Source organism: Plectropomus leopardus, chromosome 19, assembly GCF_008729295.1.
Source record: "Plectropomus leopardus isolate mb chromosome 19, YSFRI_Pleo_2.0, whole genome shotgun sequence".
Taxonomy (NCBI): Eukaryota; Metazoa; Chordata; class Actinopteri; order Perciformes; family Serranidae; genus Plectropomus; species Plectropomus leopardus.
Genome location: NC_056481.1, coordinates 5,507,979 through 5,533,525, shown reverse-complemented (window position 1 = coordinate 5,533,525; position 25,547 = coordinate 5,507,979). Strand labels below are relative to the sequence as shown.

The 25,547-nt window shown below is 40.3% G+C and overlaps 1 protein-coding gene across 2 annotated transcripts in view; it reads right to left on the bottom strand.

Moving 5' to 3' along the window:
* Nucleotides 1–23,555, bottom strand: part of wnk4a (WNK lysine deficient protein kinase 4a) — a 56,871-nt gene extending 33,316 nt beyond the window's left edge. For both annotated transcript variants that reach the window (XM_042507731.1, XM_042507732.1), the window contains exons 1-4: nt 23,408–23,555; nt 22,511–23,161; nt 609–781; nt 2–222 (exon numbers count right to left, since the gene is read on the bottom strand). In XM_042507731.1, the coding sequence (XP_042363665.1) occupies nt 2–222; nt 609–781; nt 22,511–23,128 (1,012 nt within the window). In that variant the 5' untranslated portion in view covers nt 23,129–23,161; nt 23,408–23,555. The remainder of the gene's footprint in view (nt 1; nt 223–608; nt 782–22,510; nt 23,162–23,407) is intronic.
* Between the last annotated feature and the right edge of the window lie 1,992 nt (nt 23,556–25,547).

Here is a 25,547-nt window from a genome sequence, read left to right as displayed (position 1 = left end):
CCAATGACACTTTTAGCAAAAGAGGCACTTTTGAGAGTGGCCAGCCCCAGATCTCCAATTTTGACAGAGCCGATGGGGCCGGTGATGAAGATGTTGTCGCACTTGAGGTCCCGGTGGATGATGGGAGGAGTGCGCGTGTGCAGGAAGTGAAGCCCTTTGAGGATCTGACGACTCCAGCGCTGCAGCAGCTTCAGCTTCATCTCCTTGAACCTCTTCAAGTACCTAAAACACCGGAGGACAAGAGTGAACACCCCCGTTTTAAACATGCAAGAAGAGAAAAGTGCCGCAGAATAATTCACGTCTTATTTTGACAGCTGGGAGGAAGTTTGAAAGCGAGCTGGTTTCCTGAATTCTCTCCAAGGACATTGTATCCAAAGTGGAGCTATCCTTTACTTTTATCACACCTCCCTCAAAAGACAAGCTGTCAAACATGACACAAATATCCTCGTTTCTATGGAAGAAGTGAGGAGTTTTATGTGGAAAAAAGGATATCCGCCATTTCAGAAACTTAACACTATACACACAAAACGTCAGAAAGAAAAAAAACTACTATTAGTTAAAAAAATCAAAAATGTGAGAAGCAATTTAAAGGGGAATTGGAGACTCACGTTTTGAGCGTGCCTGAGGTCATGAGTTCAGTCACCAGGATGATGCACTTGTGGCCCTTCACCGTCGACTTCCAGGAGTCGTGGAAGCGGACGATGTTCGGGTGCTGTAGGCCCTTCAGCATCTCCACCTCCTCACTGAAACGCTGCCGCTCCGCCTTGGTCAGCTTACGAGTCTGCAGAGAAAATCCACACTGTTAGAGGACTTCTGAGTTTGAGAAAATTCAGGCTGCTCTTTACAACAGCAAAACTATATCAAGCTGATCCATTTGAACTCTTTTGGGTTTGCCTAAGCGTGTGGCTCAACCCTGCCTGTGACTGTTAAAAGTGAATTTCAAGGTTTTACTGAAAATGCATGTGTTTGGGAGGTACTGAGCATATGACTGGAAAAATGAGATACATGTGGAAAAAAAATACCAAAAACATTTCTAGGTCTTCTCAGATCCTCCGGCAGACTGTGTAATGAGCGAAATGTTTTAGTTCTAATCCACGGGAAAGCAAAAAAATAAGACTCGGAGGATCTGAGGGGCTTTCATAGTTCATAAACTAAAAGCATTTCTGAGATGTAGCCTGGTGCAAGGCCTTATAAACTAATGAAAGAATTTTAAAAATCAATGCGAAAACCAACAGTGTTAAGTTTTTAAAAACAGGCGAAACGTGTGCTCTCGTAGTCAGAACTCGTGCTGCGGACTTCTGAATTAGCTGCAGCTGGTAAAGGTCATGTGATATGATTAAAAGCTCCTCTAAATGGACCTTGAGGTGAGACTGTTTTGTCAACCACAAAAACACAGTTGTGTTGACAGTTGAGATGCAGAGCTCTGGTCTCGTCAGGGTTATGTCGGGTTACGTAAGAAGGTCGCAATAAACAGAAGTCCGCGAGACCAATTTTATGAATCTCTGTTACTTTAACTAATGAGCCCGCTGAGGAACTGGAAACCACAGGTTCATCCATCTGGGCGACAACTCCTGTTACATAATCACATTCATTTTCCAATAAGGGGAGCTCTGACTTAACAAATCCAAGGGGGAGGTTTCCCAAATCCATGTAAAACTGAACCAAACACTGCAATCACGCTGCCCGGACAAAGACATTTTTGTGCTTCCTCTTGGATGAATGGCCCAATTTAGCTGCTGTTGGAGTAACTCTGCCTGTGGTGGGTGGTTAGTGGAAAACTCCTGGGAGACTTTGGGACCATGAATCCTGCATTGAGGTGGATTTCTGGGAAAAATGCTCTGCATATGTTTATGCTTACAATCAACCTGACCGCGGCTCTCTCCCTCCTCTCTGCTCGTTCCCACTCAGTGAATGAGCTGCTGCTGTTGCTAATGCTAAGCTGCCGCATCAATCACACTGTTTGAAGACGTCTGAAGTCACACAACGCAAGAGCCCTTTTACCTGCGTCAGTCACCTGTCAAGCTGTCATATTACACCAAAAACCCAAACATGAGGCCCGAGCAAGACACAGAGGCGACTTCTGACCAAGTGGTTTACTCTTGGATGGATAGGAATCAGTTTATGATGTGAGCACAAGCTGCAGCTTATTCCTCATACGCAAGACCTCTGTCACAATCACTAAACGGTTTAACAAAAAGCAAAACATCTTGATGTTATGACTACATGTGTTTAAAATATCATTAGAGCTTGAAAAAGCGATTAGATCACAGATATTCGTGCATCCTCTGAATAAGTTAGTTCAACTTTAAAGCAGGGGTAGGCAGTCTTATTTTGGCGCCATTGGGCAAAAATCACATAACTGACCTATCAGTAAGCCCGCACTGTCTTTGGCAACATTTCTTTTAACCCTTTAACACCTGGATCGACAAAACAAGCAATGAGTAACTTGGCTAGAAAAGTCCTGCAAACGGCAAAAAATATTATTATAAAAAATAAATAAGGTGGCAAGGGAGGGACGAGTTTTAGACAATAATAATAAAAAATAAAATTAAAATTCTGATTATATATTTACAATTATGTACAAAAAAATAAACCTTTTTCTTAACATCATTTACTGCTGTTTTCCCCATTTTTTCTGCTTATTTTTTGGTAATTTTCATGTAAGATTTACAAATTTCTTGCAAATTTTGGGGTAATTTCATGTTAAGTTGCTCACTGCCTTCTCCCCATGTTTCTGAAAGAATTCAAGTCAATATGCTCAGGTTTCAAAGGGTTAAAGTTTTTGCTCCCTCATCTTGGTGTCAGCTACAGAGTCGCCACTTAAATGCATTTGTCTAGCTACTGATTGCTGCTAATTTTAGCTATATGTTGTAAAATTGACTGATTTTAAAGTGCTTTTGTTTGTAAAAGTCTTTGTGCTGTTTGTTTTTAACTGCATGGTTGCAGCAGCTTTGTACTTTTCTTTGAAATTCAACTTTGATTTAAAGTTTTATTTTGTTCCTCTACAGCTGTCAGCCTGACAGTACCCAAACATAATTTCCTTGTACATCTACAATGACAGATAAAGCAGGTTATGTGTTATGTTGAGGCTAATTTGCACTACAAATCCCTATAGATATTAAGAAATAATTTTTAAAAAAGTGAATGTAGGAGTGTATGTGCACTTTGTGAGTGAGTCAGTGGGTCATGGGTTGATGTGCATCTGGATATTTATGTATCTAAGCGCGATAACACAGGACCCCATGTAGTGAGCTTTGTCTCCTGCAGAGTCGCCTGTGCAGCGGCTGTTTGCGGCACGCAGTCGGTGTAACATGCATTAGCTGTGGCACACAGCCGAGCCACTTGGAGCCTCTGACACTTCCAAAAACCGCAGGACTCACTAGGGTTTTGCCATGCTTGATGGCAAGGTTGCAAAATATTTAAATGCAAAACGCAAATGACATTTGGCAACTTAAGAGCCATTGGAAAAAACAAAATCCTGCTGTGGCAACTCTGACAACAACACTGTTCATAAAATGTTGAACAAACTGAATATGTGACTCATTCAGAACCTGCACCAAAACTGAATTATCCTTCTAAAAAGTTAAAAAAAAAAAAATGTAAATGAAGTACAGATGGAAACAAAGCACCAGTGTGAGCTGAGTTAACACTGCGATCTGTTATGTGATTGTATTGTTTTCAGTGCAGGCTAATTTCAGGATAACATAACGCCTCCTCCCAGTAAACACATGCACTTCAGCTGTGACTAACAGCAAAAATGAAGCACAGCCACATAATAGTGCTTCTGTTTGACTGATATTTGTTTTCACATTATGACAACCACTTATTCATCTGTCTAATAAACATGTCTTTCATTATCACAGATAGCTTGTTTCAATTAGAGTTAATGATATCTATCTTTAGTCAGACGCCCTGTGGCAAAGAAGGAATCCTCTGCTGACAGCTGTGAACGCTTCTAACTTTTCTATGGGATATTTGACTGCATCACCCTCTCCCTCCCTTCTTCGGAAAATGAGGCCAAAAAATATTGTGTAACACTGAAAGCGATGCAGGGGGGAGCCGCAAAAACAAACCATCTCCGCTTTGAAAACACAAGCGAGATTCTTCCAGAGATGTGTGTGTGTCCGCGAAAAGTTCTCCTATACAGTCCTGCTGGAGGTTTTATTCTTAGCTGCTGTTGGGAGGTGTGTGTGTGTTGAGTCGGGGGTCTGCTTTAGCTCGGAAATATTTGGGCTCTGTGCCACATAAGTGGAGTTACATAAGCAGTGTTGATGGTAGAGGAGCCACTGGTATTAAGAAGTCCCTGTCAGCGCCCCTATTATGACAACGGGGACATGAACACGACATGTCAGCCAACATTTGCACCGAGCCAGGTGGTGCACACTGAGGCTTAATACAGGACTGGACAGCTTGCACTGTCCTGATGTTACACTCAGAGCCTGAGCAGAGTTTGAGGAACATCCATTCAGTGTGGACAGACTGCAGTATCTGTAGGAATCTGGAGAGAAAAGTAGGGCAAGTGAGAAAATGAATTCACTCATACCCCTTATAGCCCACAGGGATGTGTGTTAAGGGTTAGAAGCTGATGTTTCAATGCAGTCACATCTATGCCCCGAATACTTGGATCTGCATTCAAAACAATGTTAAATATAAAGTCTAATCACATGAAAACAAAGAAAACAACCATTTGTTAGTCCTCGTCTTTTCATCTTTATTAGATTTTTTACGGCCTTTGATAGTTTTTGCTGTATTTTGTTGGTTGTAAAGCACTTTGTGTTGTTTAAATGTGCTTTATAAATAGATTTGGTTTAAAGTTTAGTCTTAGTTTAGGCCCCATTCTGTCTGTGGCACTCGCAACAAAAATAAAGGCTCAGTGATTTCCCTAAACATCTGTAGATTTTAACAAACGTTACTCAAACTAAAGTAAACTGCCCTTTGTTAGGGACTATTTTCAGTCGTGGATTAATCCACTTTTTGTGCTCTAGTTAGTATTTATACTTGATGACAGCAGGACAATGCACACGGGATTAATTCAAAATAGACGACAGTGTCCATGTTTGTTGTAATGAAGGAACGTTTCCCCCAATGCACCGCTAGCTGTCATTATTTTCAATCGAAGCCGAACGTAGGCATAGGAAGGAAAGTTATGCGATGCAATAACAGCTCTTGTAGTGCCTGTTGCATCATGCCCGAGGGCGCCAACTCCAAAAAAGAAGGACATAGCCATCATTATGTGACCTATGAAAGCCAAAACAAGTGTTTCCATTGCAGTTTTGCAAAATATGGCTTTTTCGAATCACCTGTTATACCACCTCATATGAGTGTAAACATTTTTTTCAAATAAATGGGAGTTGTTTTTTATTAATTGACGTGATCCCATTAGGCATATTTTACTTTTGCAATTTCAATTCGTGAAATTTGAGGGTTAATGGAGGCCCCGCTAGTGTGGGATCATATAAGACAGAGAAAATGTTCATAATATGTCAAAGAACAAGTCAGAACTTTTTGTGTCATTCCAGAAATAATTAAATTCATCTGGCATACTTCTCCATCTACCTTGACCTCTGCCCGAACCCTCTTAGTCTTCCTCCTGTCAGTAATTTATTATTAAAAGCGCTGTTAACAGGCCATAACTCCCAGTTCCACATGCTGACAGTGAGAAGCCCCAAAGATAAAGACCAGAGTTCAAAGTAACTGTCAGGCAGGACAAAACCTGCACGGCTTCAGAGGAAGCGACAACCAGCTCGCCAAGATCAGGGATTGAGGTCAAAGGCAAAGAGGAAAAAAAAACACAGTCTGACCTCATGCTCTGAGACGGACATGCTCGTTTTGACTGACACACACTCTGTATAAACATGCACGTAGGCGCTCACACTGCTCCAGTGTTGCATTTAGATGTTTGCAGGTGAGAACTGAGGCGGCAGTGTGCACTTTCCAAGGAAAACCTGACATGTTCAGTAAATGGAGCGGGCAGAGGGAGGTTAGCCATTAATCTCATCAGGATTGAGGACTCAAACCGGCCTCTGACTGCTGCTCTCACACCGACTACCTGACCTGACTCCTGGCGCCCGGCTAATTACTGTACCTGTAGGAGTAAAGGAGGTCTAGATGATGCAGGATTACACTATCTCTTGTGTATTTTAGGAGTGGAAAAAAGTGGCCTATCAGGAGAGTCTTTGTCCATCTGATGTAGATACATCTTGTAGATATGAACAGATTTTAACGTCCGCCCCATACTGGATTTCTGAGGCCAATATTGATATTTTAAAATAAGTCAGTTAACAAAAAAAAAAAAAAAATCAGATAACAGCATATCATCATAGTATTTGTTTTGTTTTTTACCTTGGATTCTTTAATTTATATATCTATGAATTTATTTTAAAATTATGGCCAAAATATACTTGTGTGGTGCATTTTACGGCTGAACAATCAACCTGACAGTATCGTCTGGTAGGCGACCGTCTTTATGGTGACACTGTTTATAAACTTCCTCAAACTACTTTGTGGTATTTGTACCCTGATTGTTGTTGCTTGTTGACCAGCAGCTGGAGGAATGTAACTAGGTGCATTTACTCAAGTACTATGCTAAATACTTCACCCACAAAATGAACTTTTAAATATTAGGCAGTCATGCCACGCTACCTTGAAGTTGGGAAAAAAAACTTTTTAAAAAAAAGAAAAAAAATAGATAGACAAATGATCATTTGTGAGGGAGGGTATTCCTTTATGTACAAATGTGAGGTACATGTACTATATTTAAGTATTTTCTTTTCATGCCAGTTTCTTTTTTTATTCCACTACATTATCCAGGTAAATGTTGTACCTTTTTACTACACTATATTTATCCAATAGTGTTATTTTCTACTAATTGTTTTGCATACAATAACTGTTTTATTCTCTCCATTTTCATATTTTTTTTACAAACCAATCAATCACATCAGTTAACGGAGAAATCTATCCACTAAAAAATCCATGATGAAAATAATCAACAACACTGTAGTTTAAAAGGAGCTCAACCAACTGCAACAGTAAAAACCTACCAGTACATTAATGCATAAATTACAATAATTTAATGATATAATGTGTAATAGTATAAGAGTCACAGGGGCCATTTTTCGGCAGTGAGTACTGTGGCTGACAAAGATGAAACATGCAACAAGTTAGGGACTGATGAGTTTTAAACCACAGACAGTCAGCTATATGAACTGATTTAATGTGTTAAATGTTCTTAATGGTCTGTTTATATGCTTGATTTACTGACTGCTTTTTATTGTGTTGTCTTCTGTATTTGTTGGGCCGAAGACAAATCTCCACCCTGGTGGACAGTAAAGATATATTCTATTCTAAGATATTGACGTGGTCCATGTATTGGTTTAGCTCTAACATATTTGCACAAGTACAAGGTTTTCCTCTGAGCAGTACAGCGTTAAAGTCTTTGCATCACCTTGTTTGGGAGACTAGGATTGATTTGTTTGGGAGCCGGGAGATCTTGTGTCATTAGCGTGTTTGTTATTCTTAAAAGCTCTTAACCTGTCTGATGTTTGCTTTTAGTGACTCACTAAGACCTCAGTTAACTTTCTTCTATAAACTGCTCTGCACTCATACTACTAAAACGTTTCCTCCTAAACAATCTTCTTCCCTTTCAAGTTGAGATTTGCATTGTGCAATTACAGTAACTTTTCCTCACACGCTACCTGCCACACCCACTGTATCATTGTATCATTGTCTCTTTTGTTGTGCTTTTGACACGGCAGCTTGTGATAATGGTAATAACAAATGACTCACAGTTGTGGAAAAGTGACCATTACACGCTCTCATTGTAAACTGCCCGTCAGCATATGAAGTTGGGAATTACCCGCACTGATCAGAGGCTATAACTCATCAGTTATTCATAAACAATGCCCCCTTTGTAAGTCCATCACCCAGTTTGAGTGGTGTTTACACAGTCTGAAGACCAGCTTGACTTCTGACACTTTCAAGCTGACCTTAGGTCAAAGTTAGACTGAGACAGGAGGACAGTCTTCAATCTGATCAAATATCCCTGTAACGGAGGGAAGCTTTGAAACGCTGAAGGGGAGAGTGTATGGGTGCTTCTCTCAGTGTAATGGTATTTAAAGAGAAGAGTGTGAATGGAATAAACACTTTGTCCTCTTCAGCAAACCACGGAGAAATCACAAGACCCCTGGAGGACACAGCCTGTAAGAGTTCTGTCCTCCAAAAATACAGCTCAGCTATGGGTCGACAGGCACAGATATGATAACATCCTTTCTTTGGTGTCAATGGTTAAAAAATCCAAAGGTGTGGACTCAAGTCACAACATTGATGATTTTAGACTTCAAACAACAAAATCACAAAAAGACAGGTTTGAATTATTCATGCATTAATGTAAAAGCAAGTTTTTGGGGTTGTAGTTGGCTCAGGTGGAGCTCATTTTGAACAATTAATGAATCATTTAATCTTCACTAAATATTAATTTGGTGATTATTTTCTCCATGAGTCTACTGATTGTTTGGTTTGTAAAAAATCTTAAAAAAATGTAAAATACAATTTAACTTGGACTGTAACACCAATGACCTTCCCTCAAACCCAAACATTAAAAAGTATATTATTTAAAAAGTGTGCTACAAATCACTTTTTTAGTATCTATATTATCTGTATTTTTGTATAAAGTCTAATGTCAATATGTAATAATATATAAGCTAATGCTTTGCTAACCTGATTATTGTGATGTTAAAATCGATGTTACATTTGGTAAGGAGCACATTATGACTCGTCTTGGACTCAAAGCTCAACGTTTAGGACTTGGGACTTGTCTGTCTTGAATTGGTACTTGAGTGCAAAGACCTGAGACTAATTTGTCACTTAACAAAAAAAAAAGACTTAGTCCAACCTCTGCTAAAATCTAAAAAGAAAAAGTGAAAAAGTGTCTACAATTTCACCAACTTGTGTTCACCATTACCTGTTAGTAACTTATTTTACAGCATGACTGATGAAGTGTCAAATGAGATACTTCCATAAATGAAGAATGTGTTAAGTGTTTCCTCATCCTGCTCACCCAGAGCCATTATTGAAGACAGCGGACATAGCAGCCAGTCATGCTCCGTCACAGTTACGTCTTCTGCAGCTATAAAGGGCCGAGGTGAACCTGCGCGCTCTTAAACCTGATTTAACTGTCTGCCAACTGTAGCAGCCGCAGACAAAAATCTGTGTGCATACATCTTTACGACTCTCCGGATCAGTTACTGAAATCATAAATATATGACTGGAAATATTTAATTGTACATTAATCCACATCATGTTCTTTGTACTTTTGGGTTTCACATTTATTCAAAACTAAAATAAATACTGTGTTAAGTTATACGAATGATCATTTTTTATGATCTGAATAAGGCACATAAAATACTGTTCTGTTCCCACAGCTTCACAATTACTTTTATTTGTACACAGATATCATCTAATCATTGACGTTAGTAGATGAAAGCGCCATACTCACTATCTGATCACAAGAATTACCTCAGGGATAATTAGTTTTCAAAAATGTATGATAATTATCATCTGTTACTACTGACTACAGGCCTCAACAAGTTCATGACAGCGCAGAGCTGACAAGTTTTAAAGGTATATTCCTCCTGGGTGGATTCCTTAGATCTTATGGTGCCAGTATTTGCACACACTTGTTTTTACGGTTCATTTAAGCTTATTTGGGCGTCAGATCGGTGGGTTCTGCCAAACAGGAGACGGAAAACGCAGAGGGCCAGTGGTTCTCACACTTTTTGTTTACCAGATCGTTTGATTTCAATCATTTTCAACAGGACTTAAGGTGTTTAACTTTCCATTAATCACAAGAACGAGGGTGAAGGTCTGAAAAATAAAAAAACATAATTTGTGAAGAAGAAATATGGGTCTCACTTGGCTTTAAAGACAGTTGGATTATCTTGAGTAACCCTGGTCATGATTTCTAAAAAGAGACATTGCTATTGAGTTTTTCAAATATATTTTTTGTTGCTTTGAGCTCCAAATGCAAAGTGGCATCTAGTTCCTTTATACTGAAGAGAAGGCAGACATTTCTATGGCCGCTATCGCCGACACGACAACTCACACCAAACAATGATTTGGGGATGAAATGTCTCTTTAAGCTGTCTTTATTGTGGTTAATAAATCAAATATTAATGTCTAATTGACTGACTGTGTTATAAGCCACGAATACAAAAAATGCTTGGGTTGCCAGGTTGTGAAAAAAAACTATTCCTTTTGGAAATAATGCTGTTATATATATAGGTAAATCATTAATAAATGCTCATATTCTAAAGAGCAATCAAATCTGCAGTTACAAATGTTAGTTGCAGACTAGACTGTAGACTGATTAGACTGTACAAAACAGCAGACAAAGTTACAGTGACGTCACTCATTGGTTTGTGGACTTCATTTTGAGCATCGAGTTCAGCAGTTTGGAGGTCGCCATCTTGGTTTTTTGGAGCCAGAGGTGACCATATTTGGACAAGAGGTTAATTTTAAGCCTTACTAAAATGTAACTTGTGAATTCACCCCCTGTTCAGTTCTCGAGTGTTGAAATATGCTAAAGAAACCAAAAATTATTTTTTGTACCAGGCTGTAAACGTGTTCATTTCTGCGGTGAATATGGAGGTCGCTGAGGATTGATTTGTTTTTGGAGCCAGCCTCAAGTGGCCATTAGAGGTACTGCAGTTGTTGACACTTCTGCATTCATTTTTCAGCCTCAGAGGTTGCTGCCTGATGTTGACCCCCAGTTTGAGAGCCACTGGTGTAAAAAAGATCAAGTATATTTCTCTACAGATAACAACAAAGCTGTCACTGTCTGATCTGTCCTGAAGCAGAAAGCTCCACACATCTGGATTTCCAAACTGAACAATATACACTAAGCTTTGCTGGGAAGTGCGATTTGACAGAGATATGACCAGGAGGAGAGGGCAAAACCTTTTGAGGTTGTTATGACCCGAGGCACAGGAACAGAGAGTAAACACAGACGGTGCTTTCATCTCAGGGCAGTTTTGTCTTTTTAAAATTGCTTTTTACAAAGCTGGGAAAAATCCTCAAATATCACTTGAAATTCCAAATATTTGGAAATTGCAGCATTCTTTTGTTCCCGTCATAATCAGAAAAGATTTGTTTTGCGTAGATGTTTTTTTGAAACATGTTGTGTGCTTGGTAACTAGGTTATTTGTACTCCACTCGGGCTGCAGGAAGGGTGCAGCAGCAGCAGCATAAGGTTACACTGACAAACAAGGATGTGCTATCAAGTGCCACTGGCAACCAGCACCGGATACAGTTTACGAAGTGATGGTATGCAAGCGGTGCCCTTGTCACAGGAAGGCAACAAGATGAAAGATTTATGAATCCTCGACCGGCCACACAGTTCCGTCCAATAAAGAGTCAAAATGACGGATATTTTGAGAGCTAAAGTGAGCTTGAGACAGCACAGTTCAAGGGTACACACATTTTCTGTTGACTGAGAAAACACATTACCGTGTTTGTTGATGGGCACTGCAACGTGCCGGACCCCCAAACAGGTAGAGCCATTACTGTACACCAAAAGCCGATTCATCCCAGGACTCACATGGCAACTTAAGAGCACATTTACACCCCCGACACCTCCGTCCTGCACGCTCTGACACACATGGTCAGTTCAGAAATGACCAGAGGTGACCCCGAGGGGCAGTCTTTTCCCTTACCAACTATGGCCTCAGAGCCCCAACAGCTATTAAAACTTGAGGTTTGTTTAGGAAGCAGGACTCCGGGGCCTCTCCAGGGCCCAAACTGCGGGGTGACCACATGTTTTCCTCTAAAGGAACGGCTGCACAGTCACACACTGTCAATACTGAAAACACAGCGGAAACAAGACATTTTTCCAAAGTGTACAAATGATAATGTTTTTTCCAATACACTTTACGATACTGGACTGAGACCCGTTGACAAACGTGAGAGAAGCATGGTGGTCTTCAATCACTGGATGAATTCATCAACACAAAATCAAATGACAACTGTTTTGATCACAGTTAATCATTTAAATCATATTCAAACAATCTGTGGATTTGCTGTTTTTGTTTTACATCATTGTAAACAGAATATGTTTGGGTTTTAAATCTAATGTTAACTGTTAAATGTTAAACTGACCTGTCAGAAAAAGGCGTGAAACGGAGCAATTACATTTCCTCACAAATTCGAGGTAACAAGTGGTGAGTAACTGATATAGAAATGGTCATTTTGCGGATGTAAGTATTACTTTAAAGGGACATTTTGTATCTTTTCAGGTGCAGTTGTATGAGGGACTTAACCATAGTCGATACATATCATACAGTATATGTCAGTTAGCAGGTCATGGAAACTAAGCAACGTACTGATATTATATATAATATGATATAAATATAATATAAAACAGTGATTTAACATCACTGAACATAAGAGCTGTTGGTCTACTGCTGCCTCGATTAGTCGTTGTTATTGTGTGCCGTACACTCCTTTCCAACTGCACATAAAACCCACCAACATCTGCTAAAATCAATTTTTTTGTCTTTAATAGCAAAAGTTACAATCAGCATTCACTCTCGAGTCAAATGACTTAGTAGTGGTCACGCAAATTTATCAACTCCAAATGAAAATACAACACATGGGTGGATGTGCCACTTTTAGCCTCTTTGCTGGCACCATGCAGTGTAGGGCCACCACAAAATACGTCCGTCTCTGCCCAAGCAGCTCTCGAACATTTGTCAAAACTTCGTCTGCTTCGAATTTGAGAGACTGAATAAGTGAGATATATAAAAAGAAGTAACCATAGTAACATTTTCACCAGCATTCATGCTGATTTCTACTGTTTCCTAACCTTTTTTTTCCAGCCTGTCTGTGACACTGAACATCACACACCAGGAAAAAAAAAAACAAAACACACACACACACACACACACACAGAAAAGCACACTCATCAGCTGCAGAGTTGTGTACACAGCATTGGTCTACCAGCAATTGAAAAGGAGTCTGTTACCTTTTTTAAGGGTTTTTTTGTGTTTAAAAAAACCTGCATACATGCGCTAATTTTCATGATAGAAGAGTATTGGGTGTTTAAAAGGGTCTGTTTGGATTCAACAAAGTCACACAAAAACAAAAACTCATTGATCTATGCAGCGGTAGACCTACAGCTCCCGCATTTGGCGAGCTAAGATGGTTAATTTTAATTAATTTGCTGATGGACTCTGGTGGCTTTGACGAGAGCATAGATGGGGAACTGACACCATTAACAGCTTCATGGTAAAGCAGTAAAAATGCTCTCAATATAGCATACACTTACACAGTTATTGATTTTTCTAGGCGGACAAAATATGCTTTGCTGCTGACCCTGTCCACAGCAGCACTGCCTGCTTCTCCAAACTGGGGTTGTGCTGATTAAAATCCACAGTGTGAACAATACTAATTCATATGACCCCCCTCCAAATATCCGAAATATGCCTTTCAGTGTGTTAGGATTTATATTTATGAAGAATAGATTTGACATGCATTAATAAACACTGTTAAAAGCTAATCTGAGAACAAGTGCAAGTAAAGAAGAGTATCCAGGACACAATATGTTAAAGACACAGTATTTATGCTCCACTAAAACACAGATCAAAAGGGGAAGCACAAAAGTTTCTTCTCGAGGGATGCATATTGATGTCATCCTAAAAGAATAAGCCCGGTGTCAAGAAACAAGCTTTCCACATGAAGCAGAGTCAGCGATTGTATAATAGATGGGTCACCAGAATACTATTACTGGAAGCTGGAGAAACTTTTGGACCACTTTCTGAAATCTCTCACATGAAGAATCGATCCACAGTACACAGGGATCCCAATAAAAGCAGCGACTCAGCAGAGACAGAAGCTTCGCCAGCAGCACACTTGTGTTCGTAAAAGTACAATAGCTCAGTCATTACATCTGGCACACGGGGAACCAGTTCATAATCCGTTTTTTCCACTAAGTGTTCCCAGTCTGTGGCTGGCAGAGTGAAACATGCTCAGAAGCTTTGTACTGCAGACACATGAAAAGAAGATGATGGGCAGCGGATGAAGCTTATGATCATTTTCAGTCAGTAATATCTTTCAGCTTTCTCTGTTATGACTTCATAGAATATTCTGGATGTTTGTTGAAGCTTTTAACATAACAGAAAAACAAACAGAAAGTCAGATTACTGTGTTTGTGCAGCATGTCTTGCAGCCTGCCCGGCTGAATGTTGGCTTATCTACGGTAAATATCACGTTTAACTTTCTAAATTACAGAAGCTATTGTAACTGCATTAGTGTATTAATATTTTCCTACTCATAAATGGAATAATAAGTCATAAAACACACAAAATGTGACCTACATCTGATTACTTTTGATACTTAGATTGTTGTAAGGATCTGTCGTTCACAAAAAATAAATCTTAATCATTTTATATGGACAGAAAATGCAGACTAATAAGATCAGGATGAATTTGTCGCAATTTGCGCAACAAAAAATGACAAACATACCAAAACTCTGCAGGTGCATGACATGAAAGGAAGTGCACCTGCAGAGTCAACAGTGTCGACACTTTTTCTGTCAAAAAATAGCATTTCTGTTGCGCAAAACTCATCAAGAGTGCCGTGAACACTTCCAATCGGGACTATTTAGTCAAATTTTGTGACCACGGAGAACCAGTGCGACTGGAGAGCTGTTGGCTTGTTTCCATCTCATCCAGTTACAGTTACAGCTACATTCAAGTCTAAGCACCATGGGCTCTGCTTTGATTTATTTAATTATAACAATACTTGAAATAAAAAATTTCATCAAAATTACTTTAACTTCCCTGTAACCATATTTCATTAAGTGTTGTTATAGCAATAGTGTATTTAAATGTATTATATGACAGTAGCTACTAGTAGTTAACATTAAATTAAAGGACATTTAAAAATATTGAGGTAAATATTGTGTATCACGATATAGCCTTAAAATATCACAATATTATTCAAAGCCATGTCAACCTGCTGTACTATAGGTCTGGGTTGAAAAATCCCAAAGTTTCCCCTTTAAGCTCTTAGAGCATCAGACAAGTTTCTACCATCCACCCATCTATTTTCTCAACCCTCTTATCCTGTTTCGGGTCACTGAACAGGGTGCAGCCCCTCCAGCATGGATTAGGAGAGAGGCAGGGTGCAGCCACCAGTTTCTCACAGGGCTAAGACAGAGAAAAACACATCCACGCTCACCCTCACACCTACGGGCAACTTTGTTTTGCACAGAAACGTACAAACAGGCTTCTGAGACCAGCTTGTTACCGTATCCACCCTAAATAAGACACTAACACACTATCAACAGCTGCCAATGAGACACTGTTATCTAGCCTGAGGGCATACGGTATGATACAGACAAGCTGTATCTTGAACACCAATCACCAAATGAGTGCACATTCAGTACAGTACAAGTTTTATAAGGTGACACTGTGCGACCTTCCCCCTCGCGGAGCTAAAGCAAACAAACAAACAGGCCTCACGTCAAAGTGACGCGCTGCCGTGTGTGAATGTAGGCTATCGTTGTGGGCCTCCTTCACTCTCTCCTCCGAGAACATTGCCAGGCCCTGATAAGCTGGATCTCGCTGCACCGTGGGCCCTCCGAGGAAAGGCTCTGTTGATGTTGGCCACAGTGGAGCTGATAGGAAGCCCACAGCTTGTGTTATGTCACCGAACACTAGCCACATTCAGATAAAGGTTACACAGCCAGGCTTGTATAAAGACCTGGACACAGAAAAATTAGATTTATGCTTTGTTGTTTAACTTTTATAACTCACACTGTGCAGGCCGGAGTCACCACACGTTAATGAGGTTTTACAGCTTTAATTTAATCTGATATTTTTATATGAGGTTTAACACTGTGAGCTAATGTGTAAACAGTGCAGCTTCCAGCTCTTTCTACACAGCGAGCCCACTTTCACAGTACTGGGTCCAACTCTTACTACAGCAGGGTGATGCAAATCTTCCACCATCACACCTCCTCCTCCTTCCCTCTGTCCTTAGATAACTCTGTTTCCTTCAGACTTTTAAACAAATACTTGAGCTGAAACCAACAATTCATTTTATTTTAAATTATGTAATTTTTTTTCCATTTTTCTTTGACTCAACTGTTTTTTCGTCTATAAAATGTCAGGAAATAGTGAAAAAATGCCCATCAAAAGATCACAAAGCCCAAACTGAGGTCTTCAAAAAGACTGAATTTCAAGTTATAGAACAAAATCAAGATTAAAAGTCAAGTCATCTATTATGTGAAACTTTTTGAGGCTTTAATCCTTTTAAACCTGAGCAAAATCTCTCTATTTCTTTAAAAAAAAACATATAAAGAGGAACTTTACACGAAATGACCCTAAACAAATCAACAAGAAATCAATAAAAAAAACTGCAGGTTTATGTTGGTTTGGGCCTGATAATACCTCGAGCCCATATAAGCACAAGAGTTTTATGTGTTCCAGTAAAAAGTCACTACAAAAAGAGTTCTCCTAAACCAATAAATCCTCCAAAAAAGGTGCGTGCATTAACTTTTAAACTTGGTATGTCCTAATCAGCAGAAACTTGTCTCTCAGTCCACATTTATGCATCCGAGGAATTGGCTAATTGGCGGTGGGCTCTGCAGTATTTTTAAATGCACTCAAGCCGATCTTGCAGCAGCATGGCCCTTATAAAAACTGATGGAGCTGAAAATACAGGTGGGCTGTGGTGAAGTAGAGCACGGTGAAGCTGTTTAAACAGAGCATGATTAAAGAATGGGTGTTGGTTTGGAGTTAAAAATGAAACATCAGAGTATAAAAGTGCCTGGAGGAAACTAGCAGCAGGTTGCCCTTGAATAAGATCAGGTATTGTGCAACCGGTGTCCTTTAAATGGGGCACACCAAAAAGGATATACGCTCCGATGCACTCGTTCATATCAGTTACTAAGTAGCTCACTGCAGCGTCGCATTCACGGTTAGTCGTGCTTCATGATTCAGCATTTCATATTTATTGCAGTTGTTTGCGAAGCAGCACATACAGCAGCAGATACAGTAGGTTGTTAACTCTTTTTGCCCCGATGCTGACTGAATGGAAGTGGGAGAAGACCATACAATAGCTCATTGATTATTTATCACCTCTATGTTTCCACAAAGCCCAGTTTATGTTGCCTATATGGCACCTGAGTCACCTGTGAGTCTGTGGGGGGAAGGGTTGCTAGGTAGCTGCCACACGGGAAGGTTTTTTATTTTGCCTTGCATCTTTTAGAAATATCTCTAAACCCACAGCAACATGCATAGGATATGGAAAACAATTTATTAGTGACGTAGAGCTGCAGTGATTAATCAGCTTGTTGTGAGCTTTTTTATTAATTGCCAACTGTTCTGATAATTGATTAGCTGATTTGACGCAATAGTTTATCGCAATTAATTGCATTTTTTAATCACATTTTCAACTGCATTATGTTGCATTTCTAAACACTTATTAGATCCATATTGACAAAATAAAGCAATTCTTACCAGATTTCTTGATTAAGAATCAAATGACAAGAAGAACCTGCATGTAACATAAATAATTAGGCATATCTGTAAAAGGGAGTCATCTGGAGGTCAGAGGTCAATGGACCGCTGTAAAATGCTGTTTTACTGAGAAGCGGACAAGCGTATTCCTCAGGTCTCCTAGTTTCATGTACCAGTATCATCCCTCTAGCTCTAAAACTCAGCCTGGTACAGCCTCTTGAAGACAGGAATGTCAAACAGCAATTTCGTACAGACTTAAATCGTATTGTGGTTAACACGTTAACGCTGACAGCCCTAATTTTGTGTTATATATATTTCATTTCCTTCGTGTGTGTATGCCTGAGGTAAATCTGTCTAAACATATTTATCATAAGCTTAAGGAAGCTCTAAATCCAGCAAGTGCTTACTTTTATATCGTATAATCGTCTGAATATTAGTTGGCAGAGTTCATGAGCAGTGACGTGAGCCCTGTGTTGTATTTTAAACTGTCCTGACTGACTTTGTTTGGTGTTGTGTGTCATAAAAGAATCTAAATGCAATGTAACCTTTTGTTTGCGAGCACAAAAAAAGGTTCCCGTGGACACCGCCCAGACAGACCTGTGTTCACTGTAACAACAAAATACTGCTGCACATGTGAGGACACACTTGAGTGTCTCAGAAAGAAATGACTAATTCAAATGATGATCTGTATAAGTGTGAATCAGGTAAAGCAGATGTCTGAACCCCCTTTTCACATTGTGAACAGCTGATCTGAACGTCCTGCAGATTACAGCTCAGGCTCTGTAACACATAGTTAAAACAGCTTAAGGCATTTCTACCTGACTTGTAATGACGCACCTCCGGCTGCTGCTCCGTCAACATTACAGAGGTGATTGTGTTTAGCCACCAACAGCCAGCTTTTGTGTTCGTTAAAGCAATCGGGGGGCAACACCACACGGGGAGGACGGGTGGTGATTTTTAGTCAAGAAATGCGGCTGCGGCTTTGAGGTTAACTTATCACAACAGTAACCATATCAACAATGGCCACCTTTAAGCTTATTAGGGGCGATTAGGGAGCTTAACTGGGCTCATGTCTCGAGTAAAGAGATGAAATGGCATGCTTGTTTCCAACGTGGCTCGCGTCCAAAGAGCTGGAACACAATGTGGTGCACAAAAAGTTGCTTTAAAAGTCACACCACAAATATAAATGAGCTTGTGTTTGACTCGAGGGTGCGAAACAGTTGTCAGGTGAAGGGACATCTGCGCCTCTCGTTCTAGCTTCCCCAAACAGACACCTGTTGTGTGAACTGACAGGTGGGCTCTTGAGGCAGAAGTCCCAACCTGCTGGTGCTGGAGCTTGAGGGCACTCCTTCTCCCCGCATAATCCCAGACTGTCTGTTGCACCAATACTTCCTGCAGAGCTTAAAGGGATAGTGCTGATTTTTTTAAGTGGAGTTGTATGGGGTACTTATCCATAGACAATATGTTGCTAACAGTAGATGTCAGTCGTAACACCCCAATTTTGGAAAAATAGACTGGATTTTGATATGGAAGTTATTTAATGTATTGCTGTGAATGGGGTCCAACAGTAAAATGTAATTTACCACCTAAAACAAAATCAGTATCAGTTTAAGTGTTTGGTATTTAGAGAGTATTTTCACCACTTTACTTCAAAGTCAGGCAGTGATTTCTCTTCAAAGCCAAACTCCACTGAGTAAAAAAATGTGATTTAATGTTGTGTAACACAGGAGCTGCTGGTCTCAATCAGTTAGTTTGTTTTTGCAGTTGTGTGACTTCAGAGTTTAACCCTTTGAGGAAATTGGCTTGATTTCTCTCAAAAACATGGAAGAGAGCAACTTAATAAAAATGGCCCTAAATATTGTCAAGAAATTATAAAAAAGCTACAAGAAAATTACCTGAAAACATTTTTTTTAAAGGATGAAAAGTAAAAAAATATATACATAAAAAACCAAGAAAATATATGTATTTTTTAGTTTTTCTGTAACATAATTTTAAACACATTATTAAGAGGGTTTTTCAATCCCCATTCTTCTTTTGGTCTCCACTTTTACTTTGTCTTGGCCTGTATTTATTGAATATGTTGTTTTGTATTATTGTATTGTATTATTCCAAGTTCCAAGCTCAATAATTCTACACTTTCTGTTTTAATTCTAAAAGTCTAACCACGGACAGGGGTTGCAAATTAGCCTTGGTTTTAAACCTGCAAGCATTGCATCTACTTTGTATTTTATATATGAAGCAATGTATCATGCATTTGGTCCTTGTTAAATAAACAAGTACATAGATTAAAATAAATAAGAAATATTTTATATATGAAGCAATGTATCATGCATTTGGTCCTTGTTAAATAAATGAATAAATTGATAAAAACAAATAAGAAATATTTGATATATGAAGCAATGTTGAATGCATTTTTTTTAAAATTAGGAATATAGTTTTTTGTAATTTCTCACTTGATTTTTTAAAAAATTATATTAAATAATCCCTCCAACTAATTTTCATATAATTTCTTTGTTGCCTTTTACTTTTTTTTTGCATTCTTGACACATTACTCATTACGTTTCTTCCTGTGCTTCTGAAAGAAATTCAACTAATTTTCTCAGGTTTCAGTAAATGCTGGAGAAAGGCATCTGAATGCAGCACACGAAAACTGATGTCGATCCAGGCATTTTAAAGGGTTAGTTCGGGTACACCAAAGTTACACAACAACACAAACTAACTTACAGAATGATGCAGTGGTAGACCAGCAGTTCTTGTGTTCAATGAGCATAAATTACTGTTTTTTTCAATAGAGTCTGGTGGTTTTAACAAGAGCATAGATGGGAAACTGAAGACATTAATGGCCTCCCTGTCTGACAGAAAGGTAAGAAAGGGAAAATACTCTTTATACAGTGTACCATTGAACAGACATTGATTTTATTTTTGGTCGTTTAAATATATTTTGTTGCTGGCCCCATCCACAGTGTTGCATTACTAAGCTGGGGGCGTCCCGACAGACATCTACTGTATGTAATACACTGACTATGAATAAGTACCCCATACAAACCAACTTAAAAAAAACCCCAACTATCCCTTTAAAGACAAAGACGGCCTCTGTTTGACTTTTATTAACTTTCATGTGTCTTAAAATAAACTTCAAATAAAAGAGATTGTTGCCAATGTAGTCCAAAGTCAGTGGGTTTAGAGGGCACAAATTCACACCTAAGAAGGCTCACGTGGGTGCCAGATACTGATACCGATGCACGTCACACACACACACCAACAAATGTTGAGGGTGGACTTAAATCTTAAGTCTTTAAATCCTCCGCTGTGCTATCAAACCATGTAAGCAAGGCAAGTGGCAGCTGCTACCCAGGCTGTTTGGTGGCCGCATGCCAAACAAAAAATGCACTGATATCTCTATATGTTGTCACCAGGCTGCACACACTGATGTTTACATGCTACACGTGAGCCACGCATTATCTGCCAGATCTCTCGCCTCGCAGGATGGAAACAATTCAACTCACAACTGGAGCACACAAATACTGATTTTGAGTGCTTTTCTCTAAGTTTTCACGTGAGGCGTCCAGAGAGCGAGCCTGGGTGTCACCGGTTGTTAATGAAAACAGAGATTAGAGGGGATCATGGCGAGCCGGGCAGAGTGGTTCAGTCGGAGCTGACTGCTGACAGGATGACCGGGGTTACCACGAACAGGGCCTGACACAGCCAGACTCAAGGTCAACAAGGAATAATAATCAGTAGATTAGCTGCTTCACATCAACTCTGGTGAGCCGAGTGGAGCAGGAAAGTAGGGAAAGTAGGTTTGTTGCTGGGGGAAGAGAGAGGAAGATATACTGCAGTGTATGCTGTGTAAACAGTGGCCTAAAAGCCAATGCAGCTAAAGTGTAGAGGGTATCAGTGTTTGAATATGAACAGACTCATTGAGACTAATCCTCCAGCTGCTTAAATAACAGATAGAATGTATTAAATGTGTGCTGATCAACTCCTGAATACAGACTTTTCTGCTCAAATTAGCAATTTAAAGGGACAGTTCAGCCCAAAACCAAAAAAATCTTATTTGTCCTCTTATCTGTCGTGCCATTGATCAATCTAGATTGCTTTGGTGTGTGCTGCTGTGTGTTGGAGATGTCTCTTCTCCAACATAGTGAAACTAGATGGCACTTAGCTTGTGGTGCTCAAAGCGCCAAAATTATACATTAGAAAAACTTAACAGCAATGCCTTTTTTTAAGACACGACCCAGTTGCTCAAGATAATCCACACAACTTGCTGTGAGAGATTTGATGTCGCAACTATTTTCTTTTTACTTAAATACACCTGCCAACCGTGTCACGGCGTAGAAGGAAGTGTGCATCTAATGCTTGCTGTCTACCACCAATGAGCTAACCAACGTTACAGCTCAGCCATTAATCCTTCCAGAGCAGCCCACTTGCACTGAAGTCGGGGTCCTGAGTTCCCACTCAGAAATTCAAACTTAAACGGTTCCTAAATTTGGATTTCCAGCTCAGAAAGTCACAAGAAACTCACCAACCCTGACCTAAAAATCCAATATGGCCGCTCTCCACACCAACAGCAGTGAAATATGTAGTAATAGGGTGTTTATTCGCACTTCTGTCTTATTTGTGTCTCATTAAAACAGTTGTTTGTAAATGCAAAATACAACATAATTTGTTTTCATCAACTGGTGCTGCAAACCGGCCAATCTGGCTTGAACTGGTATTGCTTACAACATCTGTGCTTTCCACATTGTACTGTAACGCGATCAACTTGGGTGTTTCTTCATTCCCAGCTCCAAGCTCGGACATCTGAAGTAAATGCATTTTAACTCATGTTGTCACAAGCACAAACTTCATCCATGAATAGATGCACGGATCCTTCTGTGAGGTGATATGGTTGGCAGGTGTAGTTTGGTAGGCAGAAAATAGTTCCAACAAGGTCTGTTAACTGTCCCTTTAACACTTTGTTCTACAGTGAAATATAAAAACAGCCATCTTACCTGTAGCTCGCACCAGGCCACCTCCACTGTTGTCTCTGTGTCCAGTCCTTTATAGACCGTCTTGAAAGACCCCCTTCCGATCTCTATGTTGAATTTCAGGTATCTTCCATCAGGTGAAGTCGCCACCGCTTTGGTCTCCACGTCCTCTTTCTCCTCCTGCTCCCACTGAGTGTCAAAGGTGATGCGAGACAAAGATTTGCGCTGTTTATTATTCTGAAGTTCATTTTCAGACTCCGAGCTGACGTCCTGAGGGCTGGATCTTGGGACTGGATCCCAGTTCCCCTGCTCCTGGCTGCTGGGGGGCGTATTGGAGCTGGTGCCCGGGCTGGAGACAGGAGACGGCGACTGCGGAGAGTCGTCGGTTTTCTCATCCTCTGCTCTGGACTCGGTCAGTGTGAGGATATTCTCAGCCGACCAGGACAAAGCTTTGGAGAGAACGCCACTGTAAAGAGGCGAATCAATGTCCATGCTGATTTTCTGCAGCCCGTATGAATTTCTCCGTGCGCCCAAGCCGTGCGTTCTCAGCATGGAGGGGACACGGGACAAGCAATCGTCGGTCATATCCACAGAGAGGCCTGGGAAACCGCGTCCTGGGATCTCAACCTGTGCGTGCGACATTGTAGCAGGTTCAGCGCCTTCTCGATTTAAAGCCTGCATGTGGAGATGGCATCAGGACAATAGAACACCGTTACATTAAGTTCCGAGTTACTTTTCCATGATGTCAGTGGCTTTAAACAAAGGCTGAGCACAAAATAACAGGTGTGTTCACATACCCAACAAGACAACAGTAAACATGCCTATTAATAACACCTAACCTGCCATTACCTGTAGCTACAGTCTACCTTAGAAAATATATATTCTAGAAAACGCACAGAAAAGTGGGAAAAATGTACTTACTCATAACAGCCGTTGCGTAAAGTCAATTCACAGTAACGCATTGCGCACTTAAAAGCAGATTAAAACATAGCTCCTATCAAATAATCCGAGTTGTCCTCCTCTCTTCTCTTCGCAAACTCCTCAGCCATAACCTCCAGTGAAAGGACGGCGCTGGCTATATCAACAAGAGCTCCGGAGGGCTGTGCGTCCTGTGCGCTCCGAGTGCGCGCTCCCAACTCCGCCCCTCGGAGCTTTGACGCGCTAATGGGACTATCCAGGGGGAGTAATTAAAGGAGGATTTAAGCAGTGTTTGCAAACTGGTGTCCTTTAAAACATCATCATTTAATTAGAATGTATAACTTTTCATTTTATGCGCAATTCGTGTCCAAAAAAATGTGTGGGATTTCTTTAAATTCGGGGCTCTATTGCGAGTTGCATAATGCTGACCAAACACAAGAGGAGAAAATTCTTAACCCTCCCACGTGTAATGTGAGCTTTCAGTCACAAACTATACGATTTTGCAAAGACTGGTGATTTTTCGGGGTCATTATTTCCAAAAGTAGATTGCTATTGAGATTACGTCCCATCCTGCGCATAGTGTAAAATGTTACGCCAAACTCCCTTGAAGAAATATTGCATTCTAAAAATTCCTTACATGTCCGCAAAAGCATTTACTCCAGATACACGAAATAAAAGGTGTCATATGTGTTCTAGTGTTCTTATCAATTCGGCTTTAAAATAATCCGGAAAAAAATAAATTGTGTCTGTGTACAAACTTCATATTTTAGATTTCGTCGCCTCAACTCGCTACCAGCCTCCGTTGGTTCACTGCGCTATTTTGGTGGGAGGAGACCGTTGGAATGAGAGGTGAACCGTTTCGAAATTTAAGATTTCTCGCCAAAATAAACGCTGGTTGGTGGATCAGATACACGCCAAATTAAACACGTAGTCTTGTTTCACAACTAACAAAACCATTTCCTCCTCCATTTTCACAGTGCACTTGTTCTTTCAGAGTCCCCTGCGAGTGTATTGTCTGTCTGGTTTGCTGCTTCTCGTTTGATGCTGCAGAAAAAGCAGCTGTTGGCTGTTGATGTTCACGTCGTTGAACTTCAGTGTTTGCATCAGCCAAGAAAATGATGTGGGAAAAACACAGCTCGGCCTGAGTTTAACGAGCAGTTTAGACAACACAATCAAAATCATGTCAGTGCGCGCCAAATGAGGTACAACTTTCATGACGTTGGAGACACAAATGGCTGATTGAACTAAACGGGCCTACCAGATACAGGCTCACACACACCTCAGTAAGGCAAGATGACTGCAAAAAGATGTGAAACAACTTAACAAAGACTAGATCACTCCAAAAACACAAAAGGACTGCAAAGAGATGCAAAATGACCCCCAAAGAAACAAAATGATGACAAAGAGCCACAAAAACTCCAAGAAGACTCAGAACCACTACAAAGAGAGACAAAAAACAACCTAAAGACAAAAATTACTACAAGGTGCAAACCAACCCCCCAAAAAGACTTAAAATTACTATAGAGACACAAAAAAACAGAGGTGCAAAATGCCCTAAAGAAGACAAAAATGACTACAAGGAGCTGCAGAACGACCAGAATAAAAAAAAAACTACAAATTAATACGCAACGCTGAAATCTCTTGAAAAGTCGTTTGGTATAAAACTGGCATAAGGCAGTCAGTGTTTCGGAGCGGACCTATTCACTTGTCTTGTGCATTAATTAGGTGGACAGGTGCCTGACACTGTTGACTTCACAGAAAACAGCAGAACAGAATGTCTTCTCCTCTAATTAGTCCCTCACTGACGAACACAGCTTCTCTGGTTTCTGTGAATTAAGATACAACCCATGAGTCATTTCACTACAGGCTTCTCACATCTGTCGTCACTTGATAAACATGAATGAGAGAGATATGCAGCCGAAGGGGGAGGATGTGCAGTGTGTGAGCCTGACCTGCAGGGGGAGCCACACCACGGAGAGCTGCTGCTGCTGCAACAGGACACCTTTATCAGCCAAGGCCACACTGAGCCCCACCTGTCCTACAAGTACAAGTACACACACACACACACTGGCTGTTATCAGAAAACACACACAGGATTCCCTGGAGCTGTATCATCCTCACGGGCAGGAACACACAGCACATG